The sequence below is a fragment of the Empidonax traillii genome, unplaced genomic scaffold (genome assembly GCF_003031625.1).
Source record: "Empidonax traillii isolate 1590-97213 ecotype Southwest subspecies unplaced genomic scaffold, ASM303162v1 scaffold420:size724490, whole genome shotgun sequence".
Lineage (NCBI taxonomy): Eukaryota > Metazoa > Chordata > Aves > Passeriformes > Tyrannidae > Empidonax > Empidonax traillii.
In genome coordinates, this window is record NW_020955613.1 from 423,574 (window position 1) to 441,362 (window position 17,789).

At 42.8% G+C, this 17,789-nt stretch overlaps 1 protein-coding gene across 3 annotated transcripts in view; it reads left to right on the plus strand.

Moving 5' to 3' along the window:
• The window catches only part of LOC114062597 (contactin-6-like), a 119,762-nt gene that overhangs the window by 48,688 nt on the left and 53,285 nt on the right, over window positions 1–17,789 (plus strand). For all 3 annotated transcript variants that reach the window (XM_027894213.1, XM_027894215.1, XM_027894214.1), the window contains one exon: window positions 13,761–13,856. In XM_027894213.1, the coding sequence (XP_027750014.1) occupies window positions 13,761–13,856 (96 nt within the window). The remainder of the gene's footprint in view (window positions 1–13,760; window positions 13,857–17,789) is intronic.

A 17,789-nucleotide genomic window follows, 5' to 3' on the forward strand; every position in this document is an offset into this window, starting at 1 on the left:
AAAAAAAAAAAAAAAAAAAAAAAAAAAAAAAAAAAAAAAAAAAAGTAAAAAAGAAAAATTGATTCATTATTTTCCCACTTTTTTTTGTGAAACATCTTTTCAAGCCAAACTTCCTCGTGTGGGAAATTATTGCGAGATTTGGAGGTGAAAATTGTTCAGTGGCAGAACAAATCCCATCTTAGAATGAAGCAAGGGTAGGTGGCCACCTCAAAATTGTCTGTGCAGTCTGTAATCCCCAAAGGAACCAGGACAGGAATGGAGCTGGGAAAAGGCTTAAAGAAAAGGAATACCCTTAAAGGAAGGCACAAAGGAGGTAAAAAAAAAATCTTTAAAAAAGAGGGAGAGGAAGGAAAAACAGGAATATCTGTGGAAGAATGAAGGCTCTGATGATGGCTCAGCATAGTAATCAATGATTTAATCTTTTTTTTTTTTTTTTTCCCCTGGAAAATTCTACCCCTGATTCAAATTCCTGGAGCACAATTCCCAGCTTTCTGTCTGAGACTGAGTTTTCCAAGGATCTAATAAAGAGGGGTGTGAAGCTCCCCATGCAGAGGGGGTTCAGCAGAGCCCTGTCCTCAACTCCCACTCCTGCTGATCATGTCGGATATCTGGCCTGTCTGAGACAAAACTCACCCCAGCCAGACACAGCTGATGCCACTTGGCTGCTAAAAGCCCTGTTTGCCACAAAATGGACTTTCTTGATGGAATTAAGTATTTTCAGCTGTTTAAATGCTGGTTCTTTAATAACACTCAGTGCAGGTGACCTTTCCCTCTGAAGCACTTAACTCACTAATGGCTGGAAGTCTCACGCCAGTATAAAATAATCAAAACGAGCTAAACATCCAGCAATTCCGACATTTAGGCTTCAAACCCCACCAAGACACTTCCCAGAGTTCTGCAGGGAGCAGGTCACAGCAAAGCTGGGGCTAGTTGGCCCACAGCTGCCATCCTGCTTCAGCCCTCCAGCTCTGAACAACCACACAATGCCAAATATATCCCGTCATCAAGCAGTGCACTCCTTTTTCATTAGTGGTGACAGATATTTATGCCCTTTCCCACAGAGAAGAGAGAGGACAGACAAATCAAAGCCTGTTATTTACAGTGACAAACACAAACTTACGGGAAAACGCTTCAATTTAGCAGCCTCACTGTGAAACTGGGAGTTTTAAGCTGTCTTACAATAGGAAGAAAAACCCCTCGCAGTACATGGAAAATGTCATAATGACCTGATGAGAATAGTGGAACAAATTACCTTGAAACACTTATTTCACAGCTAACATTTCCTTGTTTCTTGTTTTCGTGTTGCCATCCAATTTACTCCTTTGTTTCAACCAATACTTCAGGCTATATCTTAAAATCCAGGCAGGCTTGTTGTTGTTATGACACTTTCATTCAATACCTACAAAATTGGGACTCTTCCCTGGGCTGGAATTTTTGGCATATTATTGCAAACCCCACCATAAAGAATTGAATCAAGCCTATTATCCAAGTAACAGGGTTTATGTGCACTTGTCTTTTTACTACCAGGTAACTAGCTCTGGGTTTGAGTTTGAATTAATGATACCTCCAGAAACCCATTGTAGATGTCAACTTAATATGTGAGAAATACTTTTTGCTCCGTTCGAGATAGCGAGTTCTGCGCCGAGCAAAATAAATGCAGGGTGAGATTAGAAATATGTCTTGGGCTTCAGCTGGAGTTTCGTGCTTATCCTCTATTAAAAACAGAGCTGTCAAAGGAAAGCTGCAGGAGGAATATTGTACAAAAGGCAGTGGCATAGATTATTAAAGCTACAAGCTGAAAATGAGCGGCAGGATCAGGGAGAGAGAGGACGGAAATGCAGGAGTGGGATGCAGGGGCTGGCAGTCCTGTGGCATCCCTGCTTCCTTCAGAAGGTTTGTTTTGTCATAAATAAACTTGAAAGCTCCCTCTAAATCCTGCATGTCTCCTGCTAGTCAGCAAGCAGCACACTGTGGACAGCTCGAGCGTGTTCTGCAGGAGCTGGAGCTGCTGATGTGGAACTTGTTAAAAAGCTTTGGTGTCAGAGCCCAGCTGGTGCAGCCAGAGCCTGACACAGGCACAGGGATCCCCATCCAGGGTGGAGTTTGGAGGCACCACCTGCCACCCACACAGGGCTTTCCCTGCTCCAAGTTCAGTGTCGATGCCCAGCACGAGGTCACCCGGAAAACTCCAGCACTGCCAGTCAGAGGAGTTTAGGAATTATTCAAGACCAAAGACGTGAGGTCATGGATTTCCTTCAGCACTTACACAGCTCACAGAATCACCAAGGTTGGAAAAGACCTCCAAGATCACCAAGTCCAACCAATCCCACCCTTCCTGCTGAGCCCCAGCACAAACTGCCACATCTGCTGGGTTTTTTGAACACTTCCAGGGATGGGGACTCCACCACTGCCCTGGGCAGCCTGTTCCAGTGCCTCACCACTCTTTCAGTGATGACATTTTTCCCAAGGCATTTTTCTTAAGGCATTTTATGCCTTAAAACAAACAAACAAACAAACAAACAAACAAACAAAAACCTGTTAGAGAAAATGCTTCGATGCAGCTTCAACCAGAATTTCCTCCCAAGGCACGCAGGGGATTTGTTTTAATTATTTCCTCAGTTTTAAGCAAAAATAACTGTGTGCAAACAACTGGTCTTGAGGGAAATCCCCCCATAAGTAGCTGCAGTGAAACAGCCTGTCCAGGCCTGTTGTTTTTTAGTTCCTATACATATCTATAACAGAGACATTAAGAGATAGGCAGGAGAAATAGGACATGCAATTAAACAAACTAGAATACAGAAGTGCTCCACCACAAAAAAGAATCATATTTGCACCTAATTCATAATAATACAGGGCATAAACCCGGAAAATTTGGTGTTAATTGAAAGCATCTTGTTGCCTAGGGATCTTAAAAAAGATTCACAGTCAAATTGTTCTACCATCACTGCTAGAAGTTGCCATGACTGTGGCTCTCTCAGACCTCAGGCCCCCATTATTACCCATGAATTCTGAGTAACCATGGCAAAAAATTTAAATTCACGCCTAGAATTAGTCCTTCTGCCCTGAACCACCCAGGAGGGCACAGAGTTTTAAATGTTTTAAAGCTCCCCACGATGCTACAGACCAGGAAGGATTTCTCCTTGGTGTTTTTGGGCTCCAACCAGAGTCTCATGTTTTCTAAGTGGTGCTCAAGGGTTTTGCATGTTGCTTGTTCTCGACAGCATTTCTCTAATCCTCATATCCTCCCTCCTCTTGGCCAGCGATGATGTGCTCGTAGCAGTGGGGATGAGAGTGCTGGAGCACTTGGAATAAAATCTCCAGCTCCCACGAGCTCTCACTTGCTTTTTTTGTCGTAGGCAGATGACACAGTTTTGCTGGAACAACAAATTAGAGGCAATAATTCCTCCAGGACACAGTTTTTGCCATTCTGAAATGAACAAACAAACAAACAAAAATAATTAGCATTTAACCATTTTTAGGGAGAAATATATTAAAACCAATCAAATCCATTTCGGGTTTGCTGGATGGTGACAGGCTGAGCATTAGCAGAGCCCTGTTGGAGGGATGTCTGGGAGATGCTCAGCCAGCATGAAAGCCCACTTTTCATCTGATTACTTCATCGTGTTATTTACCTTCCACTGCACACAAATTACAGAAACATCGCAAAGCAATCCAGCAATGCCTCCACGTGTCATAACCCCTTTCACTCCCAGTATAGGCTTTGAAACAGAAAATGGAAAAATCAATGAGCTTAGATCAGATGGGCTGAATTTGCAAAGGCTGGGCTTGCATGAATTTTAGGCTAAAAACCACTCCTGGACTGGTTGTGTTGTTCTGTGCGTCCAGAAATCCCTGTGTAACAATTGCATTTGATTAAAAGGTGTGCTGCATGTTGTAACTACCACCTTGAGGGAAGCTCTCTGGGTCTTTGAGCTGCTTGTTAATTCATCAGCAGGGTGACGGCTGGCATACTGATCACCTGGCAGCCAGGGGTGCAAGAGAGAGCCCTGGAAAGGCCTTTCTTTTTCAAAAGGAGGCATAAAGTGCTCAGCTCAGTGTTCAACAAGCACTCAGGGAGGACCAGCTGATAACAAGAGCAAACAGGAGGAAGAACTCAGCTTGGCAGTGCCAGCAGAAGGTCATCATCAAACACACATTCCCCAGTTTTACACCATTTACTGCATTCCCTTATCCTCTTTAGGATAAGTTTACAGCCACACTGAATCACAGAATGGTTTGGGTTGGAAGGGACCTTAAAGCTCATCTTGTTTCAACCCCAGTGCCATGGGCAGGAACACCTTCCCCTAACGCAGAAACACATCTCAGCTTGCAGATCTATGGAGAATCAGCTACTAAAGTCTCCTTTCCAGGCTCTGCACAGCCCTCCTGATGGTCCTGGCAGCTCCTCACAGCCTGAATCTTCCCGAGAGCAGGTGAGGACAAAATGCAACCCATAGCAGGGCCCCTCAGTGCAGATCGATCCGGTCTGGAGGGTGGAAATGCTGCTGTCACCTCTCCATGTGTCACTAAATAGACTTACAGCTCAAAATTGCCTTTTGGGCTTCTAACTGCAGGTGCAGAATCCAATCTAAGTGCAGCAGCAGCAGCAGCAGCCACCCTCCCTGGGTGTGGGGAGCTGGAGTGCCAGGTTCTGAAGGGAACGAGTTCCAGGAATATACCAAGAAATCGGTTTGCTACTTGGAAATCAACCCCGTGTTTTGACGAACTTCTGCCCGGAGTAAAACAGAAAGAGAACTTCCATTTCTCAGTTCTGATTGCTGTGGACACTTTGTGCCAGTCCTCCAGCTCTCCCTGCAGCACTTCCCATGGTGGGGAGTCCACATCAAGGCCTTTGCTTACTGGATGCTCTCCATGGAGCAGACCCAGCAGCCTCAGGCATATTTTGGTTTTCCCCCCATCTTTTTTCACAACGTTTCCATGTAAAAACCTGGTGAGAACCCGACAGGCATTGCTGGAGGGGGTCTGTACTCTGCCCTGCCCACTCTGAAGTGGGACACTGTGCGTCCTTCAAGGCCACTTTGAGCTGAACCATCTGCAGAGAACCACTGAAGTGATGCAGCTCAGTCAGAGACCCAAAATGCTGCAAAACTTCACTGCACTCAGCTTATTCTTCTGCATCCCTGTCCAGCCCCCCAGGATTTATTTATTTGCAGGATTCTGTGCATGCAGAGGCTCTCACAGGAAAAGCAGGAACATCCACCACTCACCAGAGCTGGAGCTGGAAGGCTGGAAGGGTTCCACCTGCTTGCTGACAGGACAAGGCAGGGCGATAATAGTTTCTATTTTAAAGCTCAGATAGCACAAGAATAGGATTATGCAAATCTCCTGACGTCTCTGATGACTGAAAGAACAGCCTGGAATCTTTAAGGCAGAAGATATGGGCACAATGAAGGGGGTTTGCTTTTTCCATCAGTCCCTAAAAGTTTGAGCCTTCTCCGTGTTCTGAGAGCCCAGGACACTCAGTGCATTCATGTTGCATCCTGCTGTCTGTTGTTAAACACACAACCTGCAGCTCGTGGTAACAACATTCCCCATTTATTTTATGCCCTAGCAGACCAAGCAGCATCAGAAACTGCATTTTTCTGCCTCTCAGATGGTTTAAACATCTCTCCCTCAGAGTATTCAACCACAGAGTTCAAGCCAATGCTGTATCAGAACACTTGGTTAAAGCTGCTTTATTCCATAGGCTAGTTGCTTAAACTTATTATAAAAGGAAAGGTTTTATCTATGGAGATAAGTAATGTATCTATACATTATAGAGGTGTTGTAATCTGTAATAGGAGCATTACAGATAAAGTAGTAATAGGGAACATATAAGTCTTTCCAGATTATCTCTGAGTTCTCTATTACTTACCCTCCCATAGTTCCTTTACAAGTGTTTATCCTAAATCAACCCATTGCAGGCTGTATTGAAAAAGCAATATATGTGATTGAGATATGGTGGGTAACAAACCCTCCACCGGTCCTGGAGCTGCCAGATTCTGATTGATAAAATGTAATATTTTGGAAGGATAAACCAAGTCTGTATTTGCAGTCTGGGTGATTTTCTTTTTTATCTGCTCTGCTTTCATTGCAGACAATATGACATAGATTCCAAGAAATTATTGAGTGGAATATCCATGATGTTCACATGAGTTTCTTCATTCTTTGGAGTGACAAAAAAACCCTATGGCAGAGGTTTTGAGGGGAAAAAAAAACCCTTTATTATTTGGAAGATTGGCTTTTTCGAATAAAAATAATGAAATTCATCAATTATTTTTGCACTGAAGGTTGATCCTGTGTAATGCAAGGGGTTTAAGGTACAAAATGAACTTCTCTATTCTGTAGCTTGTGCTGAAGAAGGGGGAACAGGGTGTCACTGGGACTCTCCATGGAGTGAAGGAATGAGGTCATAGGCACAGCTTTTCTCAGCAGGCAAACCACATCTGGCACAGGGAATGCCCTGAGCTGTAAAAATCCATTTCTTAACGCTCCTGAAACAACCACAAATAATGGACGCTACACCTGAAATCCCACTTACAAAATTCCAAAATCCCCTCCATCTTTCACTCGGGGAAATCTTGAAATTCCCTCTGGAAGGATTTCTGGGAGGGCTTTGCAGCTGAGGTGAGGGAAATAAAGCTGGAGGCAACACAGGCTGATTCTGCAGGAACTAATCCCGTGCTGGATCAAGATCTCCAAAGGGCTGGGCAGGAATTTGGGATGGGCTGGGATGTGCACAGACATCCTTGTTACACTCTTCCAGCAGTGTGTGAGAGCCCTCTCATCCTTGGCTTTTTTTTTATTATATGTATTATTATCACCTTGGTACAAGCGTTATATATAGAATTAGAAGCCTGAAATGGGGCTGTGACCATCAGGACCTTGGCCATGGAGGCAAGAGGTTCTTCCTGCAGGACCAGGGTATAGCTCCTCCCTGCCAACAACAAGGTCCAAGGGAAGGGAATAGTTCATGACTCATCTCCAGGTACTCAAAAAACAGGTGGGAGCAGGGGAAATATAAAGGAAAGAAAGCTTTGGATAAGAATTACCACCCAAGTCGACATTTGACCCAGGGCCATCTCCTGTGTAAGGCAGTCAAACGGGTGCAGTTCTGGCAGGGATAAATCTGACCCTGGAGGTTCAGCCCAGGAAGAGAAATCTGCTTTTAAGAGCTCTCCAGTCTGGAGCAAACTCCTGCAGACGGCGAAGTGACTGCGGTGCTGACAAGAGAACTGTGCCGTGACAAGTGAGAAAACTCCTCGGGAATATCAAATATTAAAAAATGTATTCCTTACATTCCCCCCTCCCTGGGAGAGGGGCAGCTCCTCAGCTGTGCCTCTGGCCTGCAGATGGGCTTTGGAGTAAGAGCCCTAAGGCTGCATCAACACTTACTGCTCACTGCAAGTCCTGGGCTCAGTTCACAAGAGAACTTTAATATTTTATGCTGCTAACTCCGTAAAAGGGGGGGAAAATATAACAAAAACCAGATGTAGACCAGCTCTGAGTTTCTTGGTGCATGAACAAAAGCAAGCCAGCTAAGGTTTATTTTTTCCCCTCACCTCACCCTCCCTGTTTAATTTAATGGTGACCTTCCATTTTTTCCTCTAGAGAAGCCTGATATTACTTTGTAAAGGGCATTTTCACTCTTTAATTGAAAAAGACAATCAGGCTGTGGCAGAAATTATTGTTCCCCACCTTGAAAATTAGTGCCTGGATTGGCTATTCATGTCATTTAAGCTGAATTGAAGACCCTGGGCCCGTGAGCATCCTAATGTGGAAATTACAGGTCCTCTCCCTTGGAAGCTCCAAAGCAATTTAACTAAATAAAGAAGCACTGATGAAGGTCCTTGGCTGATTACACAGCTTTGGAGAAGGACAAGACCCAGTGATTGTGCTTTTCCCTCTTGTTTTGGAAAGCTGCTCCATCAGGCTGAGAGGAGCAGGAACAGGGCTCTGTTAACCAGGGTGGGATGCAGCGCTCACCTAAGGTGGAAAAAGAGAACAAAAGTGGGAATTACAGTTGATTTTCAACCTGTCCTGGTGAAAGGAGACACTCAGGCCTTGCCCAGGCTGATTGAGCTCCAAATCCTGCAGATCTGAGATGCCTCAAGGCTCAAAGAGGGGAAGGAGCAGGAGAACTCAGCAGGTGTTGAGAAGAAAGTGCAAGTGTTTGAAGAGGAGGAAATGGGAGTTGCTAAGCGGCTTTCAGACACCCTAATTAGAGATAACACCCCTCTTCATCTCAGAATTGAATTCATAGAAAATCAATTAGGACATTTAAAAAATTGAGATTAGATGCTAACAGGAAAAGATTAATGTATTGACAGCATTACCCAGACAAAGGAACTGTCAGAGGGTTTGTTTGGCGAGTTCTGAGAGCTGGAAAGGAGAGTTTAGTTTCCAGTGAAAAGTTGTAGGAGATGAGATTAGCCATTCCTTTGGGAGATATAAGGAGAAAGAAGGATATTTCCATAATACAGCCTGTAATAACCAACCTGCAGAAGGTACCGGTCCCCTACACAGCAATTCAGTGCAACACTGAGGAGAAACAAGAGACAGGGCTCGATGCTCAGGAGGTTTTCTGAGGTGAACAGGCACGGTCTTTATATAAAAGGGCTTTAGTCCCAACAGTTTTAGGACTTCCTACATGTTAAAGAAAAAAAAACAAACCCAAAACCTGGAAAAAAAAAAAAATTCCTGTTGTGATCCACCACTCGCAGTGACCCCACCCAAAATGTCACGGGCAACAAGGGACACAGGACAAACTGGGACACCAGTGATAGGTCCCAACCTGCCCCAGCCACGTGGAAATGGGAGCAGCGTTGGTGATTTGGCCTGGGGGGGGCAGGGTTAATTTGTAAAGAGCTCTTCCTGCTGCTGCCTTAACATTCCCTGCACGTTTCAAATCCGAGTAATTACGACCATAATATTTGGGATCATGTAATGACGAAACATTTATGAGGAGGGAGAAAAAAAAAAACCAAACAACTAAAATCAGAAGTTCAAGAAAGCATGAAATTGCATTAATTCAGATGAACTGTTGTAATTATGCAAGGTGATAAATTGGAGTTTCTCTAATTGTCTGTAAGGATTTCATGTATTAAAACACCCAAGTTTCCTCTTTTTTTTTTTTTTTTTTTTTTTTTTTTTTTGCTTCTCAGTAATACAGAGCTGTCCTGTGTACCTTCTTAAGATGGCCTGGTTTGGAAATGCTCCTGAGGAAGCTCAGGAATTTCAAACACGTGATTGTGAGGTTGAAATGAATGAGTTGCTACTTCTGATTAGGTTTTTGTTCCTATCAGCCATATTTAAGAAGCAGCTCCCCTAATCCTAGGAAAACTGGTTGAACCTTCAGGCATTCTGTTGGACAGTTAAATCTGCCACTCTGAACAGCTGCAAGGTAGTTTTATATTAAGAAAAAAGTTTGTAAAAGGAACTCAGATGCATGTAACAGTGGTGGTGATGAAATTAGAATGAATATATTAATGATACAGTTGGCAATTGGACGGGGCTTGGAACAACCTGGGCTAGTGGAAGGTGTCCCTGCCCATGGCAGGGGGTGGAACTGGGTGATCTTTAAGGTCCCTTCCAACCCAAACCATCCTGGAATTCCATAATAACATCCTTAACCCCACTGAGGTGCCACTGGATTACACTTGTCCCCATCCTTCCCTCCATTCCGAAAACCTCCTTCACTTTGAGTATTCCCCCTTTTATCAGAGAAAGAGCCCTGTCATTCCCTAACTCCATTCCCACAAAATGCCACCTATTTTGGGTGTTCTGAGCACAGCCCTTCCTCCCTTAGCCCTGCAAAAGTTCCCATTCATGCCACGCACAGCTGAGTCCAGAATTCCCATCCTTCACTGGGAAGGATCCCGGTCATCTGAGCATTTTGCTCAGCCTGACCTCATTATCACACCCAGCTGATTAATTGTTCTGTACCAACAGTCTGCCAACATGCACAGATCCGGGGGGGGGGAAAATAAATAAATAAATAAATAAATAAGTTGTTTTTTTGTTCAAACTCGCAGCTGAGAGAGCAACAGAGTGCGGGGGAACTCGTTGTTCTTAAAGTGAGATAAACACAGACAAAGAATGAAAGGCATTATGTAGGAACGAGGTGATAATTTATTTATAGATCTCTGCAGAAACACTGACGTTAGCAAATATACCATCTGTTAAATAGTCAGCCTATTCCTAAGTGCATATTAGCAATCTAAATGTGTGCCAAACACCTGATCTTAGAGCTCTTATTTGATACTCTTCTTGACAAGCAACATTATGCTTTATTAGATTATGTCATGTCATGTTATAAAGCTGTGCTAGGTAACAGGAGAACACTGGTTGTGCTCTGCTGGGGTAAATTCCCACCCAGGGCAAAGAGAAGTGCTTTTGAGGGCAGTCAGAATTGCAGGATAACAAGAAAAAAATAGAATACCTACATTTATATTCACACTCAGGTAATTTTTTTATGTCTACTTAACACATTTTAGCTTGTAAGTAATAATTGAAAATACTCACAAGCCCATGGAGGGGAAGCAGATGAAGGGATCTTTGGACAAAATAGAAACATTATTTCTGATGGTCCAACTCTTCTTTATCCCCCTGGATTTCATAACAAAGGGACACAATTTCATAACTCATTGCTGAAACATCTGAATGAGGTGTCATAATAATCCATGGGAGATGCTGCCTGCCTGCATAAAGGGTCCAATAAACACGAAGAAACACTAATGCATTATTTTTCCTTTATTTTCCTTTGCTTTGCTCTCTTTTGGAAGTTTTTTTCGTTAATTTTATTCTGCAATCATTCTTTGTTGCAGAGACAGGCAGTGAATAAATTCACTTTGCACAATTACCTATCAAAATAAATTTCATATAGAAAAAAAAGGGTAATTTCTAGTGAAGCCTATGAAATGTGGGGGGGGTAAGAGTTTGTAAAAGATGCAGTGTGATGAAGACCTCAGAGTCAAGCACTTGAATGGGCTGTCTGAAGAAAATTTCTACCCCTGCAGGGAGATTTTGATACTCAAGGTTGAAAAGTGGAGGTCAAAAAAGCAAAGCCAACTTTTTCCTGACATGGCTTTAAAGTGAGAGTGGGATTGGGTTGGGTTTTGGGAAGAGATTCTTCCCTGGGAGGGTGGGGAGGCCCTGGCACAGGTTGCCCAGAGAAGCTGTGGCTGCCCCATCCCTGGAAGTGTCCAAGGCCAGGTTGGAGCCACCTGGGCTGGTGGGAGATGTCTTTAAGGTCCCTCCCAACTCAGACCATTCCCTGATTCTATGAGACAACCCAAAAGTTGTCCTGCTAGCTGTGAAACAGTGGATCCCCTGAGAGATCTACTGCTTTTTAATTATTCAAGTCAGGGCCACTTGTTACGGTTTTAATGGAGAAACACAGACAGGTGACACCACCTAAAATTAGAGTAAAAATGATAACATGACATATTGGGCCATTAAACTAAAAATTGCTACCAGCAACTCATTACTTTCCAAAACCATTCCAATTTCAGAGTTAAGTATTACATAGTTAATTCTCAATTGTCATGAAAACCTTTTCCTGCTCCTGCACAGCACCTTTTTATCCCCCCCTCCCCTCCTTTCTTGAGTGTCTCATAATTGAAATTGTGTTCTCAGCAAAAAAAATAGGCCTGATTTTCCTTATTGAAAAGTATTGGAAAGCATTATTTAGGCTGCACAGATTTTCCATACTGCTCAAGAGGGTTTTTTTTGGGTATTTCTTAACTCGCATTTTAAGTAGAAATTGCAGTTTGTGTTGTTTTAGGAGCTCAAGGAAAGTGATGGCAAAAGGAGAGGTGACCCTTCCTGAATCCTAAAGAATCTGAATGTTTTGCACCTTCCCAATATTTTTTTTTCTTAATTTAACATTAAAAACAGGATAATTTGAGGGTCCTTTTATCCCTCCTCCCAGAGCACAAAGCCTCAGAGCAACCATCCCAAGCAAATCCCCATCCAAAGCCTTTGGCAGTTGTCCCAGGGACCACTTTTCCACACCAATATTTCGTGCTGGCCTTTTCCTTCTCAGAAAACACTGAACCCCCAGGAAAGAAAAGAATGAGATGGTAAATTCTCTCAGACTGAATTTTTCAAAGCAGATAAATAAATCCACAATTTCAGAGGCTGGGCCAGGAAGGACCTTCTAGGTATGAAACCAAACCCTAATTAACCATATTACAGTTTTCTCTTTAAATTAGTATTACAGGGTAGAATACAACGAAATATAGGATTTTTTTTTCCCCTTGTTTTTCTTGGTGTTTCTTGGGTTTTTCTTCCCCTCATTTGATTACCCAGAGTGCAAGGCAGAGAACTATCCAGCAGGCAATTAAAAGAACATCAGAGTTTCAACCACTTTCCCAGTGTATCGACAGGAACCATCTATTGTGGCTGTGACAGCACAAGGAGGGGCTACAGCTGGTTAATTCAATTCAGTCCCCTCTGAGGAGACAAAGTCTTCATAGGAGACCAATATCCAGGAGATGAAGAGGAGAAAAAGAAAAATTAACTGTGTAAAGTTCAACTAAGGGGGAGAAAATTGATATATTGACATAAATAGCTGAGCCTGGACAGGTAGAAATCGTTATTGCTTTGACCAACGAGAGCTGTTCCTCTCTATTGAACTCTGGATGAGGGTGTTGTTCAGCTGATGAAAAATGGAACAATTGTTTGAAACAAGAATCTGCAGCAAGGTAAATAAAATAAGCTTAGGGCAAGCAGTTTGTGCCACTGTGGTATAAAGAGATTTAAGGGGAAGCAGATATTTATTGTGTTAAAGCATAATTTGAATGTATTCCAAGCAGTCGTTTCCCAAATGACTCTGACAAATAAGGGTGAGAACAGGATCAAAAAGGAAGTAATCACTTTCTTTAGAGTACATCTATTGTGCCATGTTTTGTGATTGAATTAGTTAAAGGGAATCAGACCAATAATTCTTCAGCATCTCAGTGAAACGTGAGAAAGCAGAAGAGACTGAGTGTGGTGTTAAATTTGCTTAAAAATAGACATTAATAGCCGTAAAAAATCACCTATGGGGCACGGGCAGGGACATGTTTATACAGGAGATTTCCCTAAAGCATCACATTATTTCCTATGAAAGTACCCTCTTTCTCCCCTTTAAAACCAGTGCTAAATTTCAAGTCAATTAAAATCCATCCAGGTGCTGCAGCCAGTCTGGGACAGAGCAGACTCATTAAGAAGACAACATACCTTTATCATCACTTAAACATCCACTCTGTGGGAGCCCTGGTGAGGTTTAATTATCACTTATATAGATAGAGGAACACACCTGCTTCTTATTTCTATACAAAAGAAAACACCAAAAAATGCCTTTTTTTTTTTTTTTTCTTTCCCAACTCCTGTAGTTTAAGAGTCTTGTAAGTTCCAAAAAATGACGCTGGAAAAAGTAACGGAATAACGCACTGGTTTGGCAAGGAGAAATCAGAAATGCGGACTCCTGGGGTTAGAGTAGAACTGATTTATGAAGAAGTATCTTGGGAATACCAAAGGACTGGATGATAATGGTTGGACTGGATGACCTTGGAGGTCTTCTCCAACCTTTGCAACCCCATGATAAGAGGTTGGGTGAGCTGTTTCTCTGTGCAGTATTTCAATTCACGCGCCGATATCACCTGGTGCCGCTGAACACGTGGATCTGCTGCTTTAGTGGATTTATCAGGATGGAATTAGCAGTAAATCTGGCAGAATCATAACCAGGTCTTGTCTTCTCCTTTCTCTCTCTCAAGATCTGGAAAGCTTTGAAGCAAGGACAAGGAGCACGGTGTCGGTGAGAGAAGGACAAGGAGTGGTCCTGCTCTGTGGGCCTCCCCCACACCATGGAGGTAGGATGGATAATCTACACTGGGAGCAGCCCAGGCGATTCCCCGCCTGGCTAGCACTGGAATTTAAGTTGTGCATGGGTTTACAACAAATCTGGATTTCATTCCTTTAAAAGACACTTCTTAGAGGTCCCTTTTCATTATTCTGTGGTTCCTTGAGGGGCTGGAAGGTGTCACTGTTCTTTGGGTGTGATGTGGCAAACAAAGCACGAGGGCCTCAAAAACCATCTGTGACACATCTCAGCTCCTTCACTCACATGGAATGGCAGAAGGAAAGCCATCAGCAATTCCTCCTGCATCAAAACCACTTCAGGTCTGAATGGAAAAGCTTTTTTTTTTTTGCCTTTTAGTGCTTGTTACTTCAATGCTCTAATTGGAATCCCACGTTATACACATTAGATTTGTCTTCTGCTCTTGAATACCTGATTTTCTCCCTCCTGATCATCATCATAGAGAAATTTAGATTGGAAGGGGCTTCTGGAGAGCTAAAGTGCCTGATTAAAGGAGGGCTGATTAGATCAGGTTTCTTGACAATTTTCAGTGCTTCAGATAGAGAATGAAAAGGAGTTTTCTGACGAACTGATTTGGGGGTGCCTTACATCTGCCACCATTACCTACTGCTGCTTCCTCACCATAAGACCTTTGAATCTTCCTTTCTGGGTGAGGCAAAGCCCAGGTGACACAAAATGAACCAGGGATGGACTTAGCACAGTGTTCCAGAATTTTCATCTGAGGCAACCATAAGTACGTGGTGGAAATTTCCTTTTTCCCTTTTTTTATGTCTCTATTAGCACCTCCAACATCAGCATTTCCAGAGCAATACAAAAAGCTTGAACACGTGTGGGATTTTTTTCTTAACATTTTTTTTGCACCCACCAGAAGTGAGAAACTCTAGAGTGATCTTTGGAGATTTAATTTCCTCCCCCCCCAACTTCTGACTTCTACAAGTTTTGAAACCCATACCTTCACAAACTTCCTTATGGGGTGTTGGAACTCGGAACAAAACTGGTTCAAATCTTTGGAAGTCTGGAATAGGAACGATGTTTTCCTAACAGAACTACCTGAAGAGGATTGGAAGTTCGGAATAGCAAATGTCATATTGATAAAGGGGAAATATTAATGACACAGTTACCAAATTGTCTTGTCCTGGGCTTAAAAAAAAACACAATTTTTTTGATTACTTATGTCCTGCTGTTGGCAGTGACCACACACCCACAGGAGCTGCAGTTTTTTCCTGTGCTACTTCCAAAATCCTCAGTTCTTCTTAGAGAAACAGTTATCAGACAAATTCCCAGGAGAGGGTAAATAGTGATCTCCAAAGAGGATGCAGGATATCAGAGAGGGAGAGAAACCCCTCAATTAATTTTAAAGCCCTCAAATGGTGAAGAGAGAGGCAGGGTCAGTTCAGTGGGGTAAACTCTGGGTGTTTACAGTCACATGGAAGGAGTGAATAATCAAGGAGATGAAGTGAAAACTGGCCCTTAAGGGCAGAAAAAGCTTGGAAGAGTCCCTGAAATGCATCAGTGGGACAGACAGAAAGGCAACACATCCATCCTTGAGCTACTGAACTATATACTTTTCCCCTTGCTCTGGGGGAAATTATGATTTGACAAACAGGAAGGAGTAGAAGAAAACATTCAGAACTAACAAATAGTTAGCAGGTGAGTTCCCCCACATTAATTGAGCTGACAAAGTGTTATCCAGGAACAAAGCCCCTTAGCACGGGGTTCCTGGAGCTGCTGACCACCAGGCCTGGGAAATGCATTATCAGAAATAACAAGTCTCCAAAGAACAGAAACCGAGTTCTTTTGTCATCCATAAACACTGTATTTAGGACTCAAAATTATATACCACGGGGAGGAAGTACATGGTGTAAACTCTGACAAGTCATATGCTATCTCAGGACTCTTGGGAAGTTGTTTTTATTGAAAAGATTGTATATTTAGGTCTTGTTTGTTTTTTTCTTTTAATTGGAACCCTTGCCTGACTCACAATACCTGCAGGAGAAAGGATTACTGGCTGTGCTTACAGCTCCCACTACAAGCTTTCTGTACAGTACTTTAAATTTGGCAGGAATTAGATGTCAAGGAATTTGGAAGATAAACCACAGCAGCAGGGAAAGAATTGCCTTTCCTATAATGTAACGACTTGAAGGAAGACAGAAAACCTCTGTGCAGCAGTCGTTTGAAGCAGCTATTATTAATACAGTTATTTTGAAATAAGATACACTAAGTAAAACCTCCTGCCAACCTACAAAAAAAAAAAAAAAAAAAAACAACAACCTGGACCTGCTTCCTCTAACTTTAGATGTGACAGAAAGGCAGGAGCCCCAAAAAAACAGGGAGGTTTCATTAACTGAAGTTTCCTCCCATATAACATCAAGAAGTAGGAACAGGCAGGTGGAAATGAGAGCTCAAGAAGTTTTTCTGCTCTCTCTGGTCTCTGGAGAAGTGTTTCACTTCTCTTTCTACCCCTCACTGCAGGGACCAGGCTTATCTAGTCCTCCACCACAGCAGCCTGTGGTTAAACTCCCTGCTGGGCTCACAGCAAAGCTCAGCAGATATTGGGTCACTCAGCTGTTAAAGCACTTTCCATGATCAAAAAACTATTTCAAATATTTAAAGCTTCTGTGTCATTACACTTAGTTTTCCAATATAGTTGACAAGATGTGCTGCTTCTTTTCTGTACACGTTTCGTAACTGAGACTGCACTGATAACCTTTTCTTGATTAGAGAGGAGAAATGAGTTATTTCAATTGAATAAAGAATGTATTAGTCAGCTAAAAAAAAATAAAATTAAGAAAAAAATACAAAAGGGCTGCTCCAGCAGTCTCCACGTCAGCTTTAGACCTTAAACGACCACTCAGAGAACAAAACTCCTCCAGAACTGTACTAAAAAAGCCCTTAAACCAAAAGAGAACCTGTGTTATATTGCTGTGAACAAATATTAGGACAAGTGTGAAAGAAAAAAAAAAAAAAAAAAGACCCTCCTACGTTTATATCTTAGATCAATTAAGACATTAAAAATTAGTTACAGTTAACGAGCAAAAAATCATAGCCTCTAATTAGCTTTCAAAAGCTGGAGCAAAGCTGCCCCAGGTTACCTGACCCAGCCTAAACCCTCCCTCCCCTCACCTATTTCTGCCCCGGCCTCTGCTGTTGTTATTTATGAGGCTCATTAACAAAACTTCCAAAGTTCAAGGTCTGACATCCCTCTGCTTGTTAGGGAGGCTCAGGGGTGCAGGGCTGGGCAGGTAAATGGTATTTTTTTTCCCCCGGAACTTCTCACTTCTGTGGCTTGAGTTCTTCAGGTCAGCTGGTTTTCCCTGTGTAATCAACACATAGCAATATTTTAACTGTTGAAAAAGAGTGTTTTGTAGAGAGCTGTGAGGTAGAGGAAGCTGGAGGGAGCCTTAATTTCTGCAGCCACGCACGAGCCTGACTTGACTCTGATTAAGAAGCTGCTGCCTAAATGGTAATACTTGACACCAGACTATGGGGTGGACTGTTGTTCATTTATTTTCTTAGAAGTGAAGGCTGATCTAAAGCCTGTTCCCTTCAAGCTGGCTCCCCGCAGAGCTTTAAGGAAGTTGCTAATCTTGTTAGGAGCAGCAGGATCACTCCTGCATTTGCATTTATTTGTGCAGAAGAGCTGGGAGCTGAGGCTGTGGGATTTCTCTGCGCTGACACCACTGTATTGAGGCTGCATGAGAAAAATAAAACACTCTTAGGGAAGCAGGAGCCCTGTGGACCTGCTTAGAGGGGGGGGATGTGCCAAATCCTCAGGCTGGGGAAGGAGGTGCACGTGAAATTGGGTGTGGGGAGAGGATGGGATGAGACCTAAAAAGGTCTTTGATTTCTGCATTTTCTCTGAAACACTGCACTTGAGAAAATGCATAATCTGAGGAGGCTTGAAGTGTCTCTTCCTTTATAAACT